Below are 19,401 nucleotides of genomic sequence, written 5' to 3'. Positions count from 1 at the left end.
TGGGTAATTAGCTTATTTCGTTTACCTAAACTAAACCAAAATAATATTGAGTCACTACTGAGCAACGAGACATGTATTTTTTTACTTCATGCCAACTCTGTGAGCTGCTCATCATGACCCAATGCTGGATGTAGTAAAATAGAGCGAAATTAGCGAATACGAGGAACAGTCACCTCCATTCCATAGGAATTTTAAAGCCAGAACAGAGAGACTTGGCTACTCGGCTCATTGCGAGCGATAAAAACCTGGGCAGCGAGCTGGACTTCAGCTTGGAGCTCTCCGCACGATCGGCAGAACTAGAAGAGACACAGAATTGCCCCGAGGACCTGGCCCTACAATCATGCGGAGGACGAAGGGTCGCGGCAGCGCGGGCGCACCCCGGAGCGGGGCAGGCTGCGGGCGGCAGGGCACTAAGCTCGGTTCTTTCCCACTGCAGCGAAGGGGAATGCGCAGCAGGGGAGACACCGCGCTGCAATGGGAAAGGCAGAATAACAGCGCCAAGCAGGCAGCTCATCTTGCCCCGCAAAACGAGCAGCCAGGGCGGCTTCCCCTCAGGAGAGGCGATCCCGGGCCGGCTACATGAGTAGAAGGGGGAAAAAAAGAAGACACCAGCACGTGAGCTGATTGGCTAAACGCCAGGCCTTGCGCGGAATCGCTCTTTTCTTGTTCCCAAACAACATGCTTTTGCATTGGTTGAGTTGTAAGAAAGTAAGAGCTGATTGGCTACTCCCCGCTTCTGTTAGTTATGCCTCATGGCCTCTGAAGGGCCTCGGCGTGGGGTGGGGCGGGAAAGTTGAGAGAGTTCGGAGTGGGTGGAGATGGACAGTATTACTCTGCTTCTGATTGGTTGATAGGAAGAAAGGAAACGGTGCTGGTTGGCTGGGATCTATGTCATTTTGTTTGTCCCTTCGGTGATTCGCAGATATGGCAAGCAGGGAAGACTGGTGATGGGGCTGGCGATTTGTCACTCCGACATGGGCTCTCTAATTGGCAGATGCGTCGCACGCGGCTAGGCTGTAGGCGTCGTCGCTTCTGGTCGAGACATGGTGATTGGCGCACCTGGACGGTCGGCGATTTCCTATTGGTGTCACTCTGGTTCCGAGCATTGTGACTGGCGGGTTGTAGGGCGGATCGAGTAGTTTGTGGGCGGGGCATCTCGCTCCGTTACCCAGCGGTGCTTTGCGCTAGGCCCTTGGCTAGGCCGCGCTGCTGGCGGGATGGCGGTGGCTGTGCGCGCGCTGCAGGAGCAGCTGGAAAAGGCCAAGGAGAGCCTCAAGCACGTGGATGAGAATATCCGCAAGCTCACGGGCCGGGACCCCAACGATGTGAGGTGAGGCGAGGCGAGGCCGGGGCTGGGGCTGGGCGCGCGCCCTGCGGACGAGGGCGGGCCGGACCGGACGAGCCTTGCGGGTTCCTTTTCTCTCGGAGCGGAGGAGCAGCGCGTCACTGACTCTGGAAGCAAACGTGCTTCTGAGGGTCCGAGTCCTGTCGACTGGGTGCGGCCTGCGGGGTTTGGGGCGCCGCGGCCCGGCGCTCCTTCTTTTCTGCTCGGGCCCCTAGTTCCGGCGGAGGAGCGCGGGAGACTTCTTTTGCCCGCCCCGCGGCCGGCTGCTCGCCACCGCTTTCCGTGCTGTTCCACTGAGGTTGCTGGGCTGGGCGCTGATCGGAGGCAGCCGCCGCGGCGTGGTTTGCCCGCACAGTCAGTTGGTAACGTGTCTGAGAGGGACACACAGAGTCTCCCTTCTGTTGCCTGTCAGGCGTGATCCAGCCGGGAGGGAGGGGGAACTGAGTTGGGGAGGTCATTGGGTTGCCAACAGTCCCTTATTTTTCTCATCTGCGTACACCAAGATTGGGAATTTAAATATAGTGCTAGAAAACATATCTAGCAATCCCTTCTCTGTGCACTTGCCAAGGGTATGTGCTGCTTTTCCCCAGCAAGGTTTTTACAAGCAAAGTTTATTCTCTTGACATGTGAGGTTTTCCCTCTGTTAGTCAATGTCTGGTATGTGAGACCATGCAGGTCTCCAGAGAGAGCATATTTGCTTACTCTGCCCGCATTCTAACACTTAGTACATTTCTTCCAGGCCCGCTCAAGGTAGATTATTGACCATCACAGGCCCTGGTGGAGGTAGAGGGCGTGGTAGCATATTGCTGAGGTAAGAAACTGTTTATTTTGTGGTTCTCAGCCATCGCCAAATTATTAAATGTTACTTTTCCATCAGGTTTTGTAGGGTCAGTATTACAGGGTTATTGTGTACTTCATGCCACTAATATAGGCAATGGAGAATGCTATATAACTTGACTGTTACTAAAATATAATTATTATGATGATTGTTTTCAGTGAGGTAGGGAAGCATTACCCACATAGACAGGAAGTTTAACTTACCCAGGATCACATTTGAGTCAACGGCAGACCAGCATTGGAAACTCTGCAGTTCCAGTGTCCAGGTCTCTCTGACAGCTACTTATTTGTTTTACTTCATGTATTAAGTCTTCTGTTTTTTAGGCGTGGATTCTCGGATAGCGGAGGACCCCCAGCCAAACAGAGGGATCTTGAAGGGGCAACCAGTAGGTAAGTATAAAGGTGAACAAAAACTTTACTCGAGTGAAAGGTCATCATGTTTTAACACATTTAAATTGTCAGAACTGGTAACTGTTAGTCTGGTGGCTTTATAACTACTTTCTTAAAGATTACTAATTCCAAAGCTAAAGCTTTTGTCACTGTTTTTGGATGATCCCTCCTGCATCAGTAAGGATATAGCTCCCTATCCATGTTTTAACATGTTCATATCAGTTCTGATAAAATCTTGTCTCTGTCTCCTCCTCGCTATAAAATGTAATAATTCTGAAGAAATGCAATCAGATGTAGAATTTGAGTGGTAACTTACCGTTCAATAGTTCTGAAGTAATATCTGAGTATAAATCATTCCCTTCGCTCAATGAGGAGTTGATGCCGAAATCTAAAACACCTGATTGTTAATATCAACTGCTGATTATTGGGGGGTGTCAATGGATAGCTGGATTGCCTATAGTTTAAATGGCTATTAGGAATGTCAATGTGTAGATGACTACACGATTAACCAATAAGCCTGCACACATTGTCCCCCCTTGCTGCCTCTGTATCAGAGGCAGTGGGCTGGGGAACGGGAACCAATGACCTGCACTTCTGTGCTGTTGCCTCTGATAGAGAGCCAACGGTGTGGAGGGGTTGGGGTCAGGCAGGAGTCAATATGGGTGAGGAGTCAGCTCTGTGGACCCGTCTGCTTATCTTTCCTGATGCATCTTACAGAGCCAGTGAGTGGAGGCAGAGGCAGGAGCTAGTCTTCAAAAGCCAGCTCCCCCTGAGCACTGGCTCTGTGGACCCTCCTGGCTGCCCCGCTTGCTGCCTCTGTCAGAGGCAGAGCAGCAGGAGAACCTGCTGCTGCTGCAGCAGCAGCCACCCCTTTCTGCAGTGAGCCCAGGCTCCTTGTGCACAGGGTTCCCCTTGCAGACTAGCTCTTACCTGCCACCCCATGCTGTTACCTCTGATAGGGGCTGGTACAGCCAGGTAGGTAGCCCAGCTCAGTCCTGGCTCACCTGTGTCTACGATACCCACTGTAGCTCTTCAGTTTAAATGTAGTAGGGGCTGGACTACCTGCATGCCCAGCTCCTACGAAATTTAACTGCAGAGCCACAGCGGGAGTAGCTCCTGGACCCGACATGAGCTGGGACTCAGCACCTTCCCTTATCAACTAATCATGAAGTCGATAAAAATTGTCTACTACACGATTAGCCAATTACTTGCCTCTTAACAGCCTTCCAGTGAACCATTTGGCCACTGGAACTACACCAGTAGTGCAGCTCAAAAGTGTGAATGTGTAGAGTACATATCTAAACTCCAGTTGCATGGGAGCATTCTCTATTTTTTTTCTTTGTAGATCACCTTTAATAACATAAAGAGTGCCGCTATGATTTTATTTATCTCAGTTCAGTAGACTTTCTTGTGCCAAAATTGTGTTACTGTCAAATTCACCATGAGTGAGTAATGAGAAGCTTACTGCTGAGTTCATGGTTCTCAGTAGGGACTTTCTCCTCTTGAAATATTTTTTGTGTGATAATACAGTGGAGATAGGTGTAGAACTTGTCATACTGCAACATTCTACGTTTTTTTAAATGTAGGTTTGACTTTAGAGATGGCTTAAAGAAACTGAGTTGTGAATGAGACATCTTAAATAAACACAAACAACACACAGGGATAGAATCTCAAATTTGTTTAGCTTTGTCCAAATATATTCTTGTGTGACTTATTTTCTGTTCAGAAACGCTTTCTCTTTGGCTGCAGTTCTCAATTGATTTTATTTGTAGAGTTTTAAAGGAGTTCAGTAGTTGTGTTCATTCTAGACTCTTTTTTGGGAAAACAAGATTTGCATTTGTTACAAAAGTGTTAGAACATCAGATATGTATGTAGCCTCCAGTAGAATAAAGAGTTTATACTTTAGGTTGGCGGTGTGGTACAAAAATACTAGGCTATAAACATTGGGACTAGCCTTGTTAATTTGTAGGCTTTATTAAGACCTGGATTCAGCAAAGCACTTAAATATATGTTCAAGTGCTTTTCTGATGGCGGGGGGGAGGGGGATCCATATTTCTCTCAAAAGTAGTTAAATTTATTCTGTTTTAAAGCGTTTTGCTGTTTAATCATAAATCATTTTCACTAAAAATAATCATAGTGCAATACCGTACTGGTCTGCTTCTTCTAAGACCAACATTTAGTGTTTTAACTTTGGAGAATAATTGCTCCAGGTTAAAATCTTTTATGAAGTTAAAACTCAATTCTGCAGAAAATGGTTGCACTGAAATACTGTTCACATCTGGAAAATTGCAATGTTTCAGGGATTAATTCACTGAAGACTTCCTTCATTTTAGGTAACTTCAGGAGCATTTTCTCTTGAAATTTCAAAACCCATGTATACATTCTAAAGCCTTTGAATTCTACACCAAAAAGATGCATGTAAATAAAACTGGGAATAAAACCCTGGGTAGTAAAATATTGGGTGTACAAAAAATACCTAACCAAGCAGTCCTACCTCTTAATTTACTCGACATTGTAATACGTGTGCTTACTGATGTAGTCAAAACTTTAACTGAGCACTATTGTTCATCATCTTAAGTTCTGGATGATGAAAGTGTGTTAAACTTTGATGTGCTTGGCTGTTACAGTCTTGAAAAGTGCCGTTTCTGTCAGGGTGTAAACTTTTTCCTTTATACTTGTTTCAAACAATAATGATGTTTGACTCTTGTATTTTCACCTTAGGCTGGGTGGGGAACGTCGGACAAGGAGAGAATCACGCCATGAAAGCGACGCCGAGGATGAAGATGTTAAAAAGGTAATAATGGAGAGAGTGGGGATTTGGCATAGAAGTGTGTAGATTTTCCCAATTGAAGCAAAAGTAAGGGTTGTTGTGGAACCCGGCACTCTCCTGCCCCCTCTTAAAGAGAGACACACAAATTGCTGGGTTTTTTGGCTTGACAAGTCTCAGTGGTGTGTGTATGGGTGTGGTTTTTTTGTTTGTTTTCCCCCTTGGAACCTAGAGGTTCCTTGAAATTCTTTCAAGCTTAAAAAGGGTTCAGTGGCCAAATAAAATTGGGAAATACTGGTGTAGATGGATCAAACACTGGTGATTTTGTTCTTGTAGCCGGCGTTGCAATCTTCTGTTGTTGCTACCTCCAAAGAGCGAACACGTCGAGATCTTATTCAAGATCAAAATATGGATGAGAAGGGAAAACAAAGGTACCTATACATCTATTTTCCTATGATTTTTTTTTAAATTATTTTTTCCATATGGCTACTGAATGCAATAGTTATAATACATAACAGGTGGCTTTGAGGGGCTGCCTTAAGAGGAAATGTTGCCTAGGTACACTTAAAATAGACGACTTGCAGTCATGACTCAAATAAATCATACCTTTATTCAATTTAAGTAGAATTTGTGATGTTTCTATAGATGGCCTCATATGTTTGTCCATACTATTTATTGTCAGTTTTATTAGGATGTGTAACAAAGGTTTGCTGATTGGTTGTTACTTGAGTCTTAAACTTTTGGGTTTTTTAAAATGGAAAATTAAAATATAATCTGACTTACTGCTTGTAGTTGCTGAATTTGGGCTGTTTTCCCCCTTTCAAGATATGGTGGCTTAGCATATTTCTGTTTAGTTTCCCACCGTTCAAAGTAGGGATGTTAACTATCGGTTAATTGAGTAGTCGATGGAATTTCCATTGATTAGTCGATGTTGGGGAGGTTGCTTCCCCAGTGGTCTCTTACTACATTTCAAGTGCAGAGCTGCCACAAGATCCCGGGAGTGGCGCGAGCTGGGACTGTTCAGACCCAGTTCACGTTGCTGCCTGGAGCAAACCCCGCAGTTATGTGCTTATGCTTATCAGGTAGTTGACTACTCGACTAGTCGCTTACATTCCTAGTACAGGAGTATCTTTAATCTTTGAACCTGTAGTTTTCGTTTTTGTAATCCGAAAAAGATTAACAGATCTACTAGATGTTTGTTCTGCTGTGTAGTGGCATACTTTACTAAGTCTTATTACTGTGTCTTGTACTGGACTCCAAATTTCTGCAATTTCAAGCTCCTTGCTGCTTTCAAAATCATGCTTTGAGATTACCTACAGATACCAAATTTTGCATAAACAGTCCTACCTCTTAAATTACCTGAATGCACTACTTTTTACACTGGAATATGTTGGGTGAAAGGTTTAAATTGTTTGTTTTTCCATCGGAAAAAGTCATGGCTAATATGATTAGAGTTCATAAAAAAAAATCTGCTAACAAAATTAAAATTGTAGTTGCCTATTCAACTGTCATTTTAGTCCCAAAAAATTTTTACTGATACAAATCATAAAATAATTCAAATTAGTTAGGGAAATAGTAATGGAAGCGTTACAAGTTTCTGATTCAGATTTACTATGTATGATAATTATTCAATGCAATGAGTGCTTGAAGTTGAAATCCTACAATTTAAAACTTTCACTTCCCTTTTGAAAGCACTCTAATAAAAAATTCTATTACAAATATTTAGTTTCTTGAACTTACCTATAAGTGTAATCTATCCAAAATGATTTTGCCCTGGCAATGATGGGCCTCACCTCCTAGCAAAATATTTCTCATGCCTACATCACTGATAGTTTCCTCTTTCCTGTTACTATTAACCTTACTATTTTTCTTCTACTGATTATGTGTATTATGATAGTTTTTTGAACAGGGGGTATGAACCTTTTTCCTTTGAGCCCCATCAACATACTATAAAAACTCCTAGCGGGGGAGGGAAAGGAACCTTAGGGCTCTGGGTCATGGGACTTCAGTCACAGGGTAGATTGATTTTAAATCAACAAAAAGAACCCTGGTTTTAATCGGGATTCCTACTGATACTACTTCACACATTTCTTCAAACAGTAGTGCAAATCTGATCACTAAAACATGTTACTTAACAGCTCAATATAGCATTTTATATAATCTAAGAGGGTATACTTCATGTATTTTTTTTAGATTTGGAAATAGTACATAATACTCATTACTTGTATCAAGCTGCAGTTGTAGCAGCAGTACATTAGAAATGGTAAGAACTAAATCATACACACAAACACAACAGCACTTACATTTTCTTAAACTAAATCTTAAATGGTCCATAAATATTTCACATTTGCAGTTGCAGTAGTCTTCTGAGTCGCTGGTTGACAGCTATCCTTAAACTTTTTTTATTTAAAATTTTATTAACTAGTAGACAAATCTCAGAGCACTAAATTCACAGTATCCTTAAAACTTCTACAACTAGCTCTCCTCTTCCCCACTCTCACTATCCTTTTGATGTAGATCTGATTCCAAGTTTCCAAAAACGCTAAGATCGACTGTGCTTAGAATGCACTTAATATTGGATTAAGCTCTATTGAAAATAAGTATAGTATGGGGTTCCTTTGTGAAAGCTATTCTGGTGAAGTAAAATAAGGAATAGACTTATGGCATCACCATTATGCTCTGTGACCATGATGTTCCAAAATAAGAGGCATGTATTATGTAATATAAAATAAGAAAATGATACTTAGTGGCAACTGGCTATTCTAGATTTCTCTTACTGCTGCTTTCTGTACTCTATACTTGGGTGATAGGTTCTAAACCTAGTTAACTAATTAAACAAGACACAAAAATCAGCATAGCTAAACTATTTTCTAACAACATCCAACATAACATAGCTTGGAAATTTACTTATTAAATTACTTATACTAAAAGGCATAGACAGAGGCCTATACTTACTGGAAAGTCAAATTAAGATAAGCAATTCCAGCTATGTTAATTGTATAGGTTGATGGGAGAAACGTTCCCATTCATTTCCTTTACTCCTTGTGAGGAGTAATAGTTGTAGGGTGCCCTCAATATTCACTTTTACTAGACCCGTTAGTCTTTATTAGACCCGTTAAATTAAATTCTGGATGAACGAGCGCCACAGTATTGATTTTCCAGGAGGAGAAGACGTGGCCTAAGTCTTGAAGAATGATGCATTGCAATGTTGACCCACATTGTTCTTCAGACATAGCCACATCTTTATCCACATCATTTTCTCCCAACAAGCAGTTTTCCTTACAATGTTTCATTCTTGCAGTTAGGCCATGCAGCATCTTCTTGTGCTGCTTACCCTTGACACATTGTCCCTTTTTAAAAAACCCGGAGAACAAATTTCTTCAAAATATTTCCAGATAGGGTCTGTTTTACACCCAGAAGCCATGACAAAAGTTATGAGGAATATAGGAAGGCCTGTGTGTGCCGAATGTCATCTTTTCCTTTCCAGTCCACTCCAGTGTACCTTTGTATGCTGCCTCCATCCTTTCCTATATATATTTCTTTCTATCTTTAGACAATGTCTTAACTAACTCTGCCATGTTTGGCCGAGGATCACCACCACATAAGCATAGATCATAAACAATCCTATCCGGCCTGTGTGTCTTTGCACATGTTTCTCAATAGACTAACAGAAATTGAAAGCCCAGAATTTTCAAAGCGCAAGAGCTGGTTGTTAGGTTGGGCAGACTAGAGCCAATAAATAATCGATTTTTATCCACCCTGCTCAGTCATGGTTGTAGTTTGACTTCTGTTGAGGGTCGTGAATAGCTCGGGCCTACTCTGCATGTTGGCATCCAGGGAGGAAGCACCATTTCCATCCTTTATTCACCTTAATAGGCAACCCTCCTGTCAAGGTTGGAGGATGGGAAACAAACAAATTATAATTTAATGAAGAGAATGCACTAACTCAGAAAGTTGAAGCTGGCTAGGGGCTTTGTGCAGGCAAGGGAGTAGCTCAGTGTGAGGAGTTTGGAGCTGTAAGAGAGCAGGGGTGTGGCTTAGGATGCAGGGCAACGAGTAGCTAGGGGCTTTGTGCCAAGAGGGCGTCCCAGTAGTTGATGCACACTGAGTTCTCTGCCAGGGTGGTTTGTACCGGCTTCATGAGTGTTCAAAGGGGGCTCTGAGCTCAGTAACAGCTGCAACCCTGAGCACCATCAGAAACAGGAAATGGGGGAGCAGCACCATGGCTGACCATTTCATGGCACCAGCAAGAGCAATAGCTGCTCAACTTCCTGCCTCCAAATTGTCAGGGGACAGGGCCTTGAGGAAAGGAGCCAGGTGAGAAGGGTGCAGAGCTGTGTTCAGGACTGCCCTACTCTGGGTAAGGTACAGCAGCCCTATGACCCCTTTCCCCCCGCCCCTCCAACTCTACTCATGGGGTTGGGGCTTTCAGATTTAGGCCCATGGCCTCCAGGTTTAGGCCCATGGCCTCCAGGTTTCAGCCCATGGAGTTGCTGGGGCTTTGGGCTTCATCCCTGCAGGGAGGGGAGGTGCACCGAACCCCCAGTTGAGAACTGCTGTTCTAGAAGTCTCAACTGAAATCAGAGTCCATTCTTGGCTGGGATGTTCAATACATAGCTCACAGGCTGGATTTATTCTCTAGGTTCTTTGAAAACTGACTTCTCACATGTACAGTCTCACACTTGCGGCCTCACCACTCCCAGCCCCCCAGTGCTGCCTCTTTATGAGAGGCAGCAGCATGGTGGGGAGCAGGCAGCTCCATAGGAGCTGGCTTGAAAGCTTCTTGCATGTACCAGCTCCTACCTACCCCCGGCATAGAGGCAGCAAGGGTCGGGGTGCACACTTTAAACAGCGTTTGAATGGCAAATTAATCTTATGGTAGAAAGGTTTCTCCAAGAGGAATGCATAGTCTCACCATTTAAAAACAATTTCTATCTTGATTGATAGAGAATGCTTTTCTTCTCAGCTCTTACGTGCCTTTCCCCTCCCTACTAAGACTGCAGTGCTCTGTTCCTGTACTTTCTCCTTCCTGCCTGGCTCTTGCTGCTTAGGTGCTGTGGTGAGAGGAACAGTTGCTTCTGATAAATGCCCAAAATGAATGGGTGGGGGGAGATTTTCTTTTATCGGAGACAAAATCCTTTAAAAGAGGGAGGAGCATAATCCCTAAAAGTGAGGGACAAAGGGAAAAATCCTAGAGGCAGAGAAAAGAGGTATTGGGTGGGGGAAAAAGAATATTTAGGAAAAAAGGCAGTAATGGGAGGCATGGAAGAGTGAGTTTATAGACGGGAAGGAAGCAAAGGCACTTACTTTAAATGTCTTACAACTGTCAAGCACAAATCAAGATCAGAACTAGCCTGTTGTCAGTGAACTCTTATTCCCAGCCCGTAGACTCATGTGAGAGAGAGTTAGCCTCTACTTGAGTGTGTGACATCACATAGTATAGCATGGATGAGCAAAAACCGGCCCATGGGCTGGATCTGGTCCACCAAGGTTAGCCCCGGTGGGGCTCCAAACTGCCATATTTACCTATGCCTCTGCAGGTACAAGCGATCACAGTTTGTTGGCTGCTAATCACTGTTCCCAGCCAATAGGAGCTGCAATCCCCTGTACCTACAGAGGCACATGTAAATATAGCAGCAGCGGCCCACCAGGGGCTAACCATTTCATTGCCCACTCCTTTTGTAAAGGGTTTTGTACAAACACCTAGTAATTGGTAAGGATGTTAAGCATCGTAATTTACTAACCGACTATTTGATTAGTCAATATTGCGGCGTTGTTCCTTTGAAACACCGACACCGTGTTTCAAAGGGACAGTGCTGCAAACCTGATCCTAAGCTCCATGCAGTGCTGCTGCTTTGAAGTACCTCCCTCTTCTCCCCCCCCCTTGCTTGCAAGGGGGTGGGGAAGGGGGAAGAAACTAGTCAACTAGTGTGTAAAATAAGTTCCCTCAGTGTTTTTGTGAGCAAAAACCTGTGTTTTATATGGAGTCTCAAAAATTGTTTTCTCTCATTTAGGAATCGACGTATATTTGGCTTGTTGATGGGCACTCTTCAGAAATTTAAACAAGAATCCACAGTTGCTACTGAGAGGGTACGTGTTTCTCTTAATGTTATATGCTATAACCTGACTCAGCTAAAGCAAATGAGGCCAAATTAGGCAGTTGCTACTTCAATGCATGGAGTGAAATTCCCATGATGTGTGTATTACTTATAGTGAGACATCCTGATCCTTGGGGTCCAAGAGCTTAGGAAGCTTTTACAGCTGTTTTAGACTGAAAAGCTGTTAAAACTACATAGGGACCAGTATTCGCTATAAGCTGGGTGCTTGTGTGGCTGCTCAGCAGAGATTCCAGTGCCACCCAGCTGATTAGGAGAAGAGCCACAGCCAGGTTTGTGTTTCTCATGTTGGTGCACATTCATACATGCTTTGGTACACATAACAAAATTTATTCTATACGTCTGGGGGGGAAAGCTGCATGAAGGGGAAAAGATTAGAGGGAACATCGGTAGGGACTCTTGGGATTTTTAGTGCTGCAAAACTGAGCATTGACCCCAGTTTTCATGACATAAATAATATAGTATATGCTCATAAGAAATTTGAGAGCTTCATGTTCTAAAACATTTGCAGAGTGTACTGGTATTGAGTACTTGGAGTAATTTCAAAGTGAATGGCACTTGTAGCCAATTAGAAGGCTATTACTTGTGAACAATACAAAATCAAACAATTGTTAAAGATACTCAATCACTCACTTAGAATACAATGATTCTATTTCTGTGTTCTGATTTTGTATACCACAGGCTACCGTGCCAAAAGTGCATGTAAATGGCATACATGATTATATTATGTACAAGTCAGTGATTTTTTTTTTTTTTTCCAGAACATGTATTGTAAACCATTTTCAGTAAATAAATCTGAGAGTCTCCTCTGGTATTGATACGGCTATAGTTAGTATAGCTTTAAATTTATCATTCGATAACCATTTAAGCTAGACAAGCATTTTTGGTGGTTGGTCACCCTGATCCTAAATTAGGGATATTAAAATGCTTTAATCAAGGAAATGTGTAACTGCTAAAAGGCTTATTGGTTAACAGTGTACATGGTTACATGGTCACATCCCTAAAAACTGACTAGGTAAAATTAAGTTTTAACAGTTATTGGTAAGTTGCAGTTCTGAGTTCTTCCTGTTGCAACATCTGTTTGGTCTTAAACTGAGATGAGAATTTTTCTGCAGGTTGCTAGCCTTCTAAATTCTGTGTCCTCTTAATTTGTTTTTAAAGGAAGAATATAAATATTTCACTCCATAGTCTGTCTACATGTAACATTTGTGTGTATAATGCTTATAATTATCGAACTGGCCAAGAATACTTTTTCTAAACTAGAAGAAAATGTTAACAATACTTTATTTACCTTCAGCAAAAGAGACGTCAAGAAATTGAACAAAAGCTTGAGGTTCAGGCAGAGGAGGAGAGAAAGCAGGTTGAAAATGAAAGGCGAGAACTGTTTGAAGAAAGGCGTGCTAAGCAGACAGAACTGCGGCTATTGGAACAAAAGGTGGAACTTGCTCAGTTGGTGAGTATTCTGACTTTACACTCAGTACTTCTCTTATGTAAAGTATATACTTATGTATCTTTCTTTTTTTTTTTCCTTTTGTTTCTCAGCAAGAAGATTGGAATGAACATAATGCCAAAATAATTAAATATATAAGAACCAGGACAAGGCCCCATCTCTTCTACATACCAGGCAGGATGTGTCCCGCTACACAAAAACTAATAGAAGATTCGCAAAAGAAATTGAATGGTAGGTGGCATGTACAGAAAAAGGGGTGTAAGTGTGTTCCCCTCCCACAAGCAAGATACACTTTTTCCTTAGCTTTTTGCATTTCATTATCTTAAAACTTATTCTGGTAATAGAATTATATTTCTAAACCGTAGTGGGAAAAGGGGAGTGAGATTGTTTGTCACAACAATTACTGAGTTTCTTTTAAATAACAATGAATGACTTTTTCAGAGAAGTCTGTCTATTGCAAAATTGAACAGCGGTGTAGGTATGTAGTCTTTTAAAGGTGTGTAAGTTATCGCCTGTATCACCTATAAACTTTAGGTGTAAGGAAGCACTTTCTATGGAGAATAGAACATGTATGAAAGTGTTACCAAGGAGTCATCTTATAGAATCATAGAATACTAGGACTGGAAGGGACCTCGAGAGGTCATCGAGTCCAGTCCCCTGCCCTCCTGGCAGGACCAAATACTGTCTAGACCATCCCTGATAGACATTTATCTAACCTACTCTTAAATATTTCCAGAGATGGAGATTCCACAACCTCCCTGGGCAATTTATTCCAGTGTTTGACTATCCTGACAGTTAGGAACTTTTTCCTAATGTCCAACCTAAACCTCCCTTATTGTAGTTTAAGGCCATTGCTTCTTGTTCTATCCTCAGAAGCCAAGATGAACAAGTTTTCTCCCTCCTCCTCATGACACCCTTTTAGATACCTGAAAACTACTATTATGTCCCCCCTCAATCTTCTCTTTTCTAAATTAAACCCAATTCTTTCAGCCTTCCTTCATAGATCATGTTCTCTAGATCTTTAATCATTCTTGTTGCTCTTCTCTGGACCCTCTTCAATTTCTCCACACATCTCTCTTGAATTGTGGTGCCCAGAATTGGACACAATACTCCAACTGAGGCCTAACCAGCGCAGAGTAGAGCGGAAGAGTGACTTCTTGTGTCTTGTTCACAACACACCTGTTAATGCATCCCAGAATCATGTTTGCTTTTTTTGCCACAGCATCACACTGCTGACTCATTCAGCTTGTGGTCCGCTATAGCCCCTAGATCCCTTTCTGCCGTACTCCTTCCTTGACAGTCGCTTCCCATTCTGTATATGTGAAACTGATTGTTCCTTCCTAAATGGAGCACTTTGCATTTGTCTTTATTAAACTTCATCCTGTTTACCTCAGACCCTTTCTCCAGTTTGTCCAGATCATTTTGAATTATGACCCTATCCTCCAAAGCAGTTGCAACTTCTCCCAGCTTGGTATCATCTGCAAACTTAATAAGCGTACTTTCTATAATAAGCGAACACCTTATGTGTTCTGAGGAACAGCTCTTATGTGATAACTGAAACAAGATTAACTTAGAAAGTTGATCTTAGAATACATAAAAGCTATTCAGAGAAAGAAGGACAACGTAAGTGCTTGTCTCCACTATGTGGTGAATCAACACTGCAGGTATCGATCCACTGGTCGTCAATTTATCACGTGCAGATGCAATAAATCTATCTCTGAGCACTCTCCCGTCAACTTCGGTACATCACCAAAAAGTGAAGAGTAGGAGGAATTACTGTCAAGTTAAATTCTAGTTTGAAACTGATTAATATAAAATCATAGGGTTGGAAGAGACCTCAGAAGGTAATTGAATCCAACCCCAGCTAAAAGTAGGACCAATCCCAGCTAAACCAGCTAGAGTTTCTCAAGACCTGACTTAAAAACCTCTAGGGATGGAGATTCCACCACCTCCCTGGGGTAACCCATTCCAGTGCTGCTTCACTCTCCTTGTGAAATAGTTTTTCCTAATATCCAACCTAGACCTCCACCACTGCAACTTGAGACCATTGATCCAAAGTCTCCATCATCTTTGGAACCCCCCCCGCTTAAGTTAAAGGCTGCTATCAAATCTCCCTTCACTCTCCTCTTCTGTAGTCTAAATAAGCCTGAATCCTTCAGCCTCTCCTCATAAGTTATGTGCTCCACCCCCCCCTTAATCATTTTTGTTGCCCTTTGCCAGACTTTCTACAATGTGTCCACATCCTTTCTGTGGGGGGGCCCAGAATTGGACACAATACTCCAGATGTGGCCTCACCTGTGCCGAATAAAGGGGAATAATCACTTCTCTCCATTTGCTGGCAATGCTCCTGCTAATGCACCATAATATGTCACTAGCCTTCTTAGCTATAAAGGCACACTGTTAACTCATATCCAGCTTCTTATCTACTGTAATTCCTAGGTCCTCTTCTGCCAAACTGCTGTGTATTCCTTCCCAAGTGCAGGACTCTACACTTGTCTCTGTTGAACCTCATCAGATTTCTTTCAACCCAATCCTCCAGTTTGTGTAGGTCACTCTGGAGTCTATCCCTATCCTCCAGCATATGTACCTCTCCCTCTAGCTTAGTGTGCAAATACCTTTATTTAAATGATTTTTAAACATCTACTTTCCTTTTTGTTATTTAGGCTCTTCCAACTTAGACAATGGAACTTAGTTAGTGCTAATAATTTGAGTGTCAGGAAGTGAAAATGCACTTGTTTGTGCCTTGTAAACCAAACCAAACCTGGCAGAACCAACTACTGGCATTTGGGTAGAGTTGAAAACACCCTGACACTCTTGAGGTCAGGTCAGGTAGTTTCTGATCTCCTTTAGCCCACTGAGTCTGTGTGGCAACAGTTGCGTACTCCTTTCCTGCCAGCCACTGTCACCTCTCTGCATTGCACTACAGCATGAGAGTGTTGAGGTACAGTGACGCTCCATAGCGCACAGCACAGTAAGAAGCCTGGTAGGGGATGGGTGTCAGCACTGAGTACAGGTTTGGGGCAGCAACGCGGCAAGATGGAGACACCCTTTGTTTGTGGGGCACTGGGATGAAGTGGCATGAGGGTTTGGTGATTAGCTTTGGTGGCTCCTTGGAGGAAACAAAGTAAAGAAAATGGAGTCCAGGACAGTGGCTAGACCCTTGCTGTCTGACCAGACGACACAAACATTTGTAAGGTATGAAAACAACCAAATCTGTTCAGGTTGGCTTTGGATTGGCTTGTTTGGTTTGGACCACAAAATTCTTGATTGAAATTCTAGAGATCTTGAACATCTCTTTACTAATTTTGTGTGTGTGTGTGTGTGTGTGTGTGTGTGTGTGTGTGTGTGTGTGTAAATTCTCATAAAACTAGGGCTGTCAGCAATTAAAAAAAATTAATCATGATTAATCGCGTGTGCTGCCCCTTTGCAATGCTGTGGCGGCATTTCAAAGGGGCAGCACCGCGGGAGTCCGGGGTCAGCTGGAGTCTCCAGCTCATCCCAGGGTCCTAATGTGCTACTGCTTTGAAGCGCCGAAGAGGTACTTCAAAGGGGCAGTGCAGCATTAATGCCTGCAATTAACACGTTAATTTTTTTAGCGCGTTAATCCTGCGCTGCATTAATAACAGGCATTAACGCAAATAGATTGACATCCCTACATAAGCCTAAAATTTGGGCTTACATTTACCTACTCCGTCCCCTTTTACTTTCTTAGTAAACTATTGCTATCTTTTGGATAACACTTGAATATCTTTCTGAAACATTGTGCTAACAAACATAGTATTGTATACTTCACAATAATTATGTAACTCCACTCGTGGGAATAAGTAAGATTTCAGTCCTAACTTTGACAAGTTATTCTGAAATTTACTTTTTCATATTTGCATCTCTTTTTTTTTTTCCCCCTCCTCCTCCAGCAATATTTGAGAATAGACGCAATGAGTTTGCAGAACAAATTAACAAAATGGAGGCCAGGCCCAGAAGACAATCTATGAAGGAAAAAGAACAGCAGGAGGCGCGTAATGAAGAAAAGAAAGAAGACCAGAACAAGGAGCAGGAAGAGGGTAAGGTGGCTCAGCAGGTGGAAGAGATGGAGACAGGTAACCAGAACAATGATGTAGAAATGGAGGAGGCAGGGGAGGAAAAAGTGAAAATAGGGTCAGGTCATAGTGATGCAGAGAGAGAACAGGAGGAGGAGGAGGAACAGAAACATGAAATGGAGGATAAGATAGAGAGAGCTGAGGTGAAGGAAAACGATAGGCAGCAGGATAGTCAGCATGAAGAGGTCATGGTTGTAAGAGAGGAAGGTGAGAGTTCTCGGCCAGTGGATAATGAGCAGGATGTAATGGAGATGAATGAGGTGGATAGTGTAGAACCATTAGAAAGTGAAAATAGCAAGGAAGTGGAACCAGAAGCTGAGTGTGACACACAGCCAGCAAAAGAGCTTAATGCTGATTCTCCTGAAAAGGAGAGAGCTAACAAACCAGAAATTGAAGCTGAACCTGAAGAGACCCAGGAAAAGGAGCCTGAAGCCCAACCAGAGCCTGAGGCTGAGATCCAGCCTGAGTCAGTGCCGCTGCCACAGCCTCCACCATTGTCTCGGTCCGTTCAGGATAAAGAACCTCAGGCAGACGAGGAAGTCACTGTGGTTTCTGTAAAGCTGGGTGAGTTGCAGTCAGATCAGATCCAGGCAACGAGTGTGGAAATTAAGAGTAAAACTAGGAGTAGAAGCCATGGTAGGACCAAGAAAAAGACTAGCAAGAGTCGAAGTCATAGCAGCAGCAGTAGTACTAGTACTAGTAGCTCAACCAGTAGTAGTAGTGGCAGCAGTTCTAGTAGTGGGAGCAGCAGTAGTCGGAGTAGTTCCAGCAGCAGCAGTAGTACTAGTGGAAGTAGTAGCAGGGACAGTAGCAGCAGTAGCAGTAGCAGCAGTGAGAGTAGAAGTCGAAGCAGAGGACGGGGACACAACAGGGATAGAAAGCGCAGGAGAAGCTTGGATAGGAAGCGAAGGGATGCTTCAGGACTAGAAAGAAGTCACAAGTCTTCAAAAGGTAGTAGCAGAGATGCAAAAGGATCAAAGGATAAAAGTTCAAGGTCTGACAGAAAGAGGTCTGTCTCAGAAGGTAGTCGGTCAGGCAAAAGAACTTCACGGAGTGAAAGAGACCGTAAATCAGACAGGAAAGACAAAAGGCGTTAACAGAAGAGACTAAGCTTCCTTAGCCTAATCTTTGCAGCAGAAGATTACTTGATGAGTAGAAGGATTCCTATGAGGAGGAGAAGGCTGCCTTAACAAATGCATGCTGTAAAAAATCTTTTGGAAAAATACAGACCGTTTACCAGAGATCTTGTACTTTTTACATAATTTTGTAAAAGGTTACTTATCAAAATTATGTGAAGTTCCAGAAAACTGTAAAAATAAAAGAATTAACACCCCTCTTCGCATCTTTTTTAAATATCCTGTACTCATTAAGAATCTCTGTATATTTTAATAGTTAAATCTTTAAATTGGTGTGATCACTTCTGTATCATTTCTTTTTTGTAGAAATAAATGTGCATTTTAAATAAATGGTTTGAGATGTCCTGTTGACACTTATCTTTCCTATTTCAAACTACATATTTTAAGAGCTTTTATAACATTGCTGCCTAGCATAATTTCCATTCTATTTTCTCTTCTCCATCCTTGGTGGTAATTGGAATTCAAAGTCCTCAATTTTCCAAAGCAAGAAAGAGAGGGGGAAGTGAACATTCTGTTTTCACTCTTCCAGTTTCTTCCCTACCCCAACCATCTCTAGCTTGATTTTTTTCTCATTTTACAAATGTCTCTCCAACTCTCATATAAGCAGTAGTTAAATAAAAGTACTAACACAGACCAAGACTGAGTAAGAAAGTCTAGAATACTACTCTTGTCTGTCCTCTGCAGGGCTCAGTTTATGTTTACGACTATGTTCTGAAAATAGTTTGTTACGTGATGCTCCCTGCTTTGTTGGCCGGAGGTGGACATGGCCAAGACCTCTGGTCATTATTAACCATCTTTATATTTGCTACTGATTAAACTTTGATCACTATGTGCCACTAGAAACATTGTTGTGGTCTTGGAGTTACCTGGGACTAATACCAATGTTGTGTGTGTTTAAGGATACTTTTTGAATGTATTTGATAGGGAAGTGTGAAAGTTCCAAATAAAGCAGTATGGTGTATCAAGGTGACGTTATTGCTTTTATAATTTTGTATGAAACAATTACATTATGCCTGTTGGCCTGTTCTGTTCATGTGCAAATAAATGTGGCTTATCAGATGACTGTATGAATGCTTAAGACTTTCTGTTTCTGCTCATACTAATCTATAAAGGCTAACATTGAGACAAGGTGGGTGAGATAGTATCTTATTAGACCAACTTCTGTTTGTGAAGATGACAAGCTTTCAAGCTTCACTTCAGGTGTGGAGAAGCTAACCCTCCTATCCAAACTAAGTACAAGGTGGGAAAGATTAAGGTCTTCAC

General features: G+C 42.5%; 1 protein-coding gene across 1 annotated transcript; it reads left to right on the top strand.

The window, feature by feature from the left end:
• The first annotated feature begins 1,054 nt into the window (after nt 1-1,054).
• On the top strand, nt 1,055-19,205 carry PNN (pinin, desmosome associated protein). Its single transcript, XM_006117711.4, has 9 exons — nt 1,055-1,330; nt 2,085-2,156; nt 2,507-2,572; nt 5,294-5,366; nt 5,676-5,770; nt 11,354-11,429; nt 12,753-12,908; nt 12,998-13,136; nt 16,820-19,205. Exons 1-9 carry the CDS (start codon nt 1,218-1,220, stop codon nt 18,097-18,099), a joined length of 2,070 nt encoding a protein of 689 aa, XP_006117773.1. The 5' UTR covers nt 1,055-1,217; the 3' UTR covers nt 18,100-19,205.
• Nucleotides 19,206-19,401: the final 196 nt, after the last annotated feature.

The sequence above is a fragment of the Pelodiscus sinensis genome, chromosome 4, assembly GCF_049634645.1.
Source record: "Pelodiscus sinensis isolate JC-2024 chromosome 4, ASM4963464v1, whole genome shotgun sequence".
NCBI classification, from domain to species: Eukaryota; Metazoa; Chordata; order Testudines; family Trionychidae; genus Pelodiscus; species Pelodiscus sinensis.
This window is presented reverse-complemented; position numbering and strand designations above follow the sequence as displayed.

Bases quoted from the DNA above. Each gene is read 5' to 3' on its own strand.
- PNN (XM_006117711.4), top strand. From the start codon at position 1,218: ATGGCGGTGGCTGTGCGCGCGCTGCAGGAGCAGCTGGAAAAGGCCAAG. The intron at 2,573-5,293 runs GTAAGTATAAAG...TTTTCACCTTAG, and splicing joins CTTGAAGGGGCAACCAGTAG to GCTGGGTGGGGAACGTCGGA. The intron at 12,909-12,997 runs GTGAGTATTCTG...TTTGTTTCTCAG, and splicing joins AGGTGGAACTTGCTCAGTTG to CAAGAAGATTGGAATGAACA.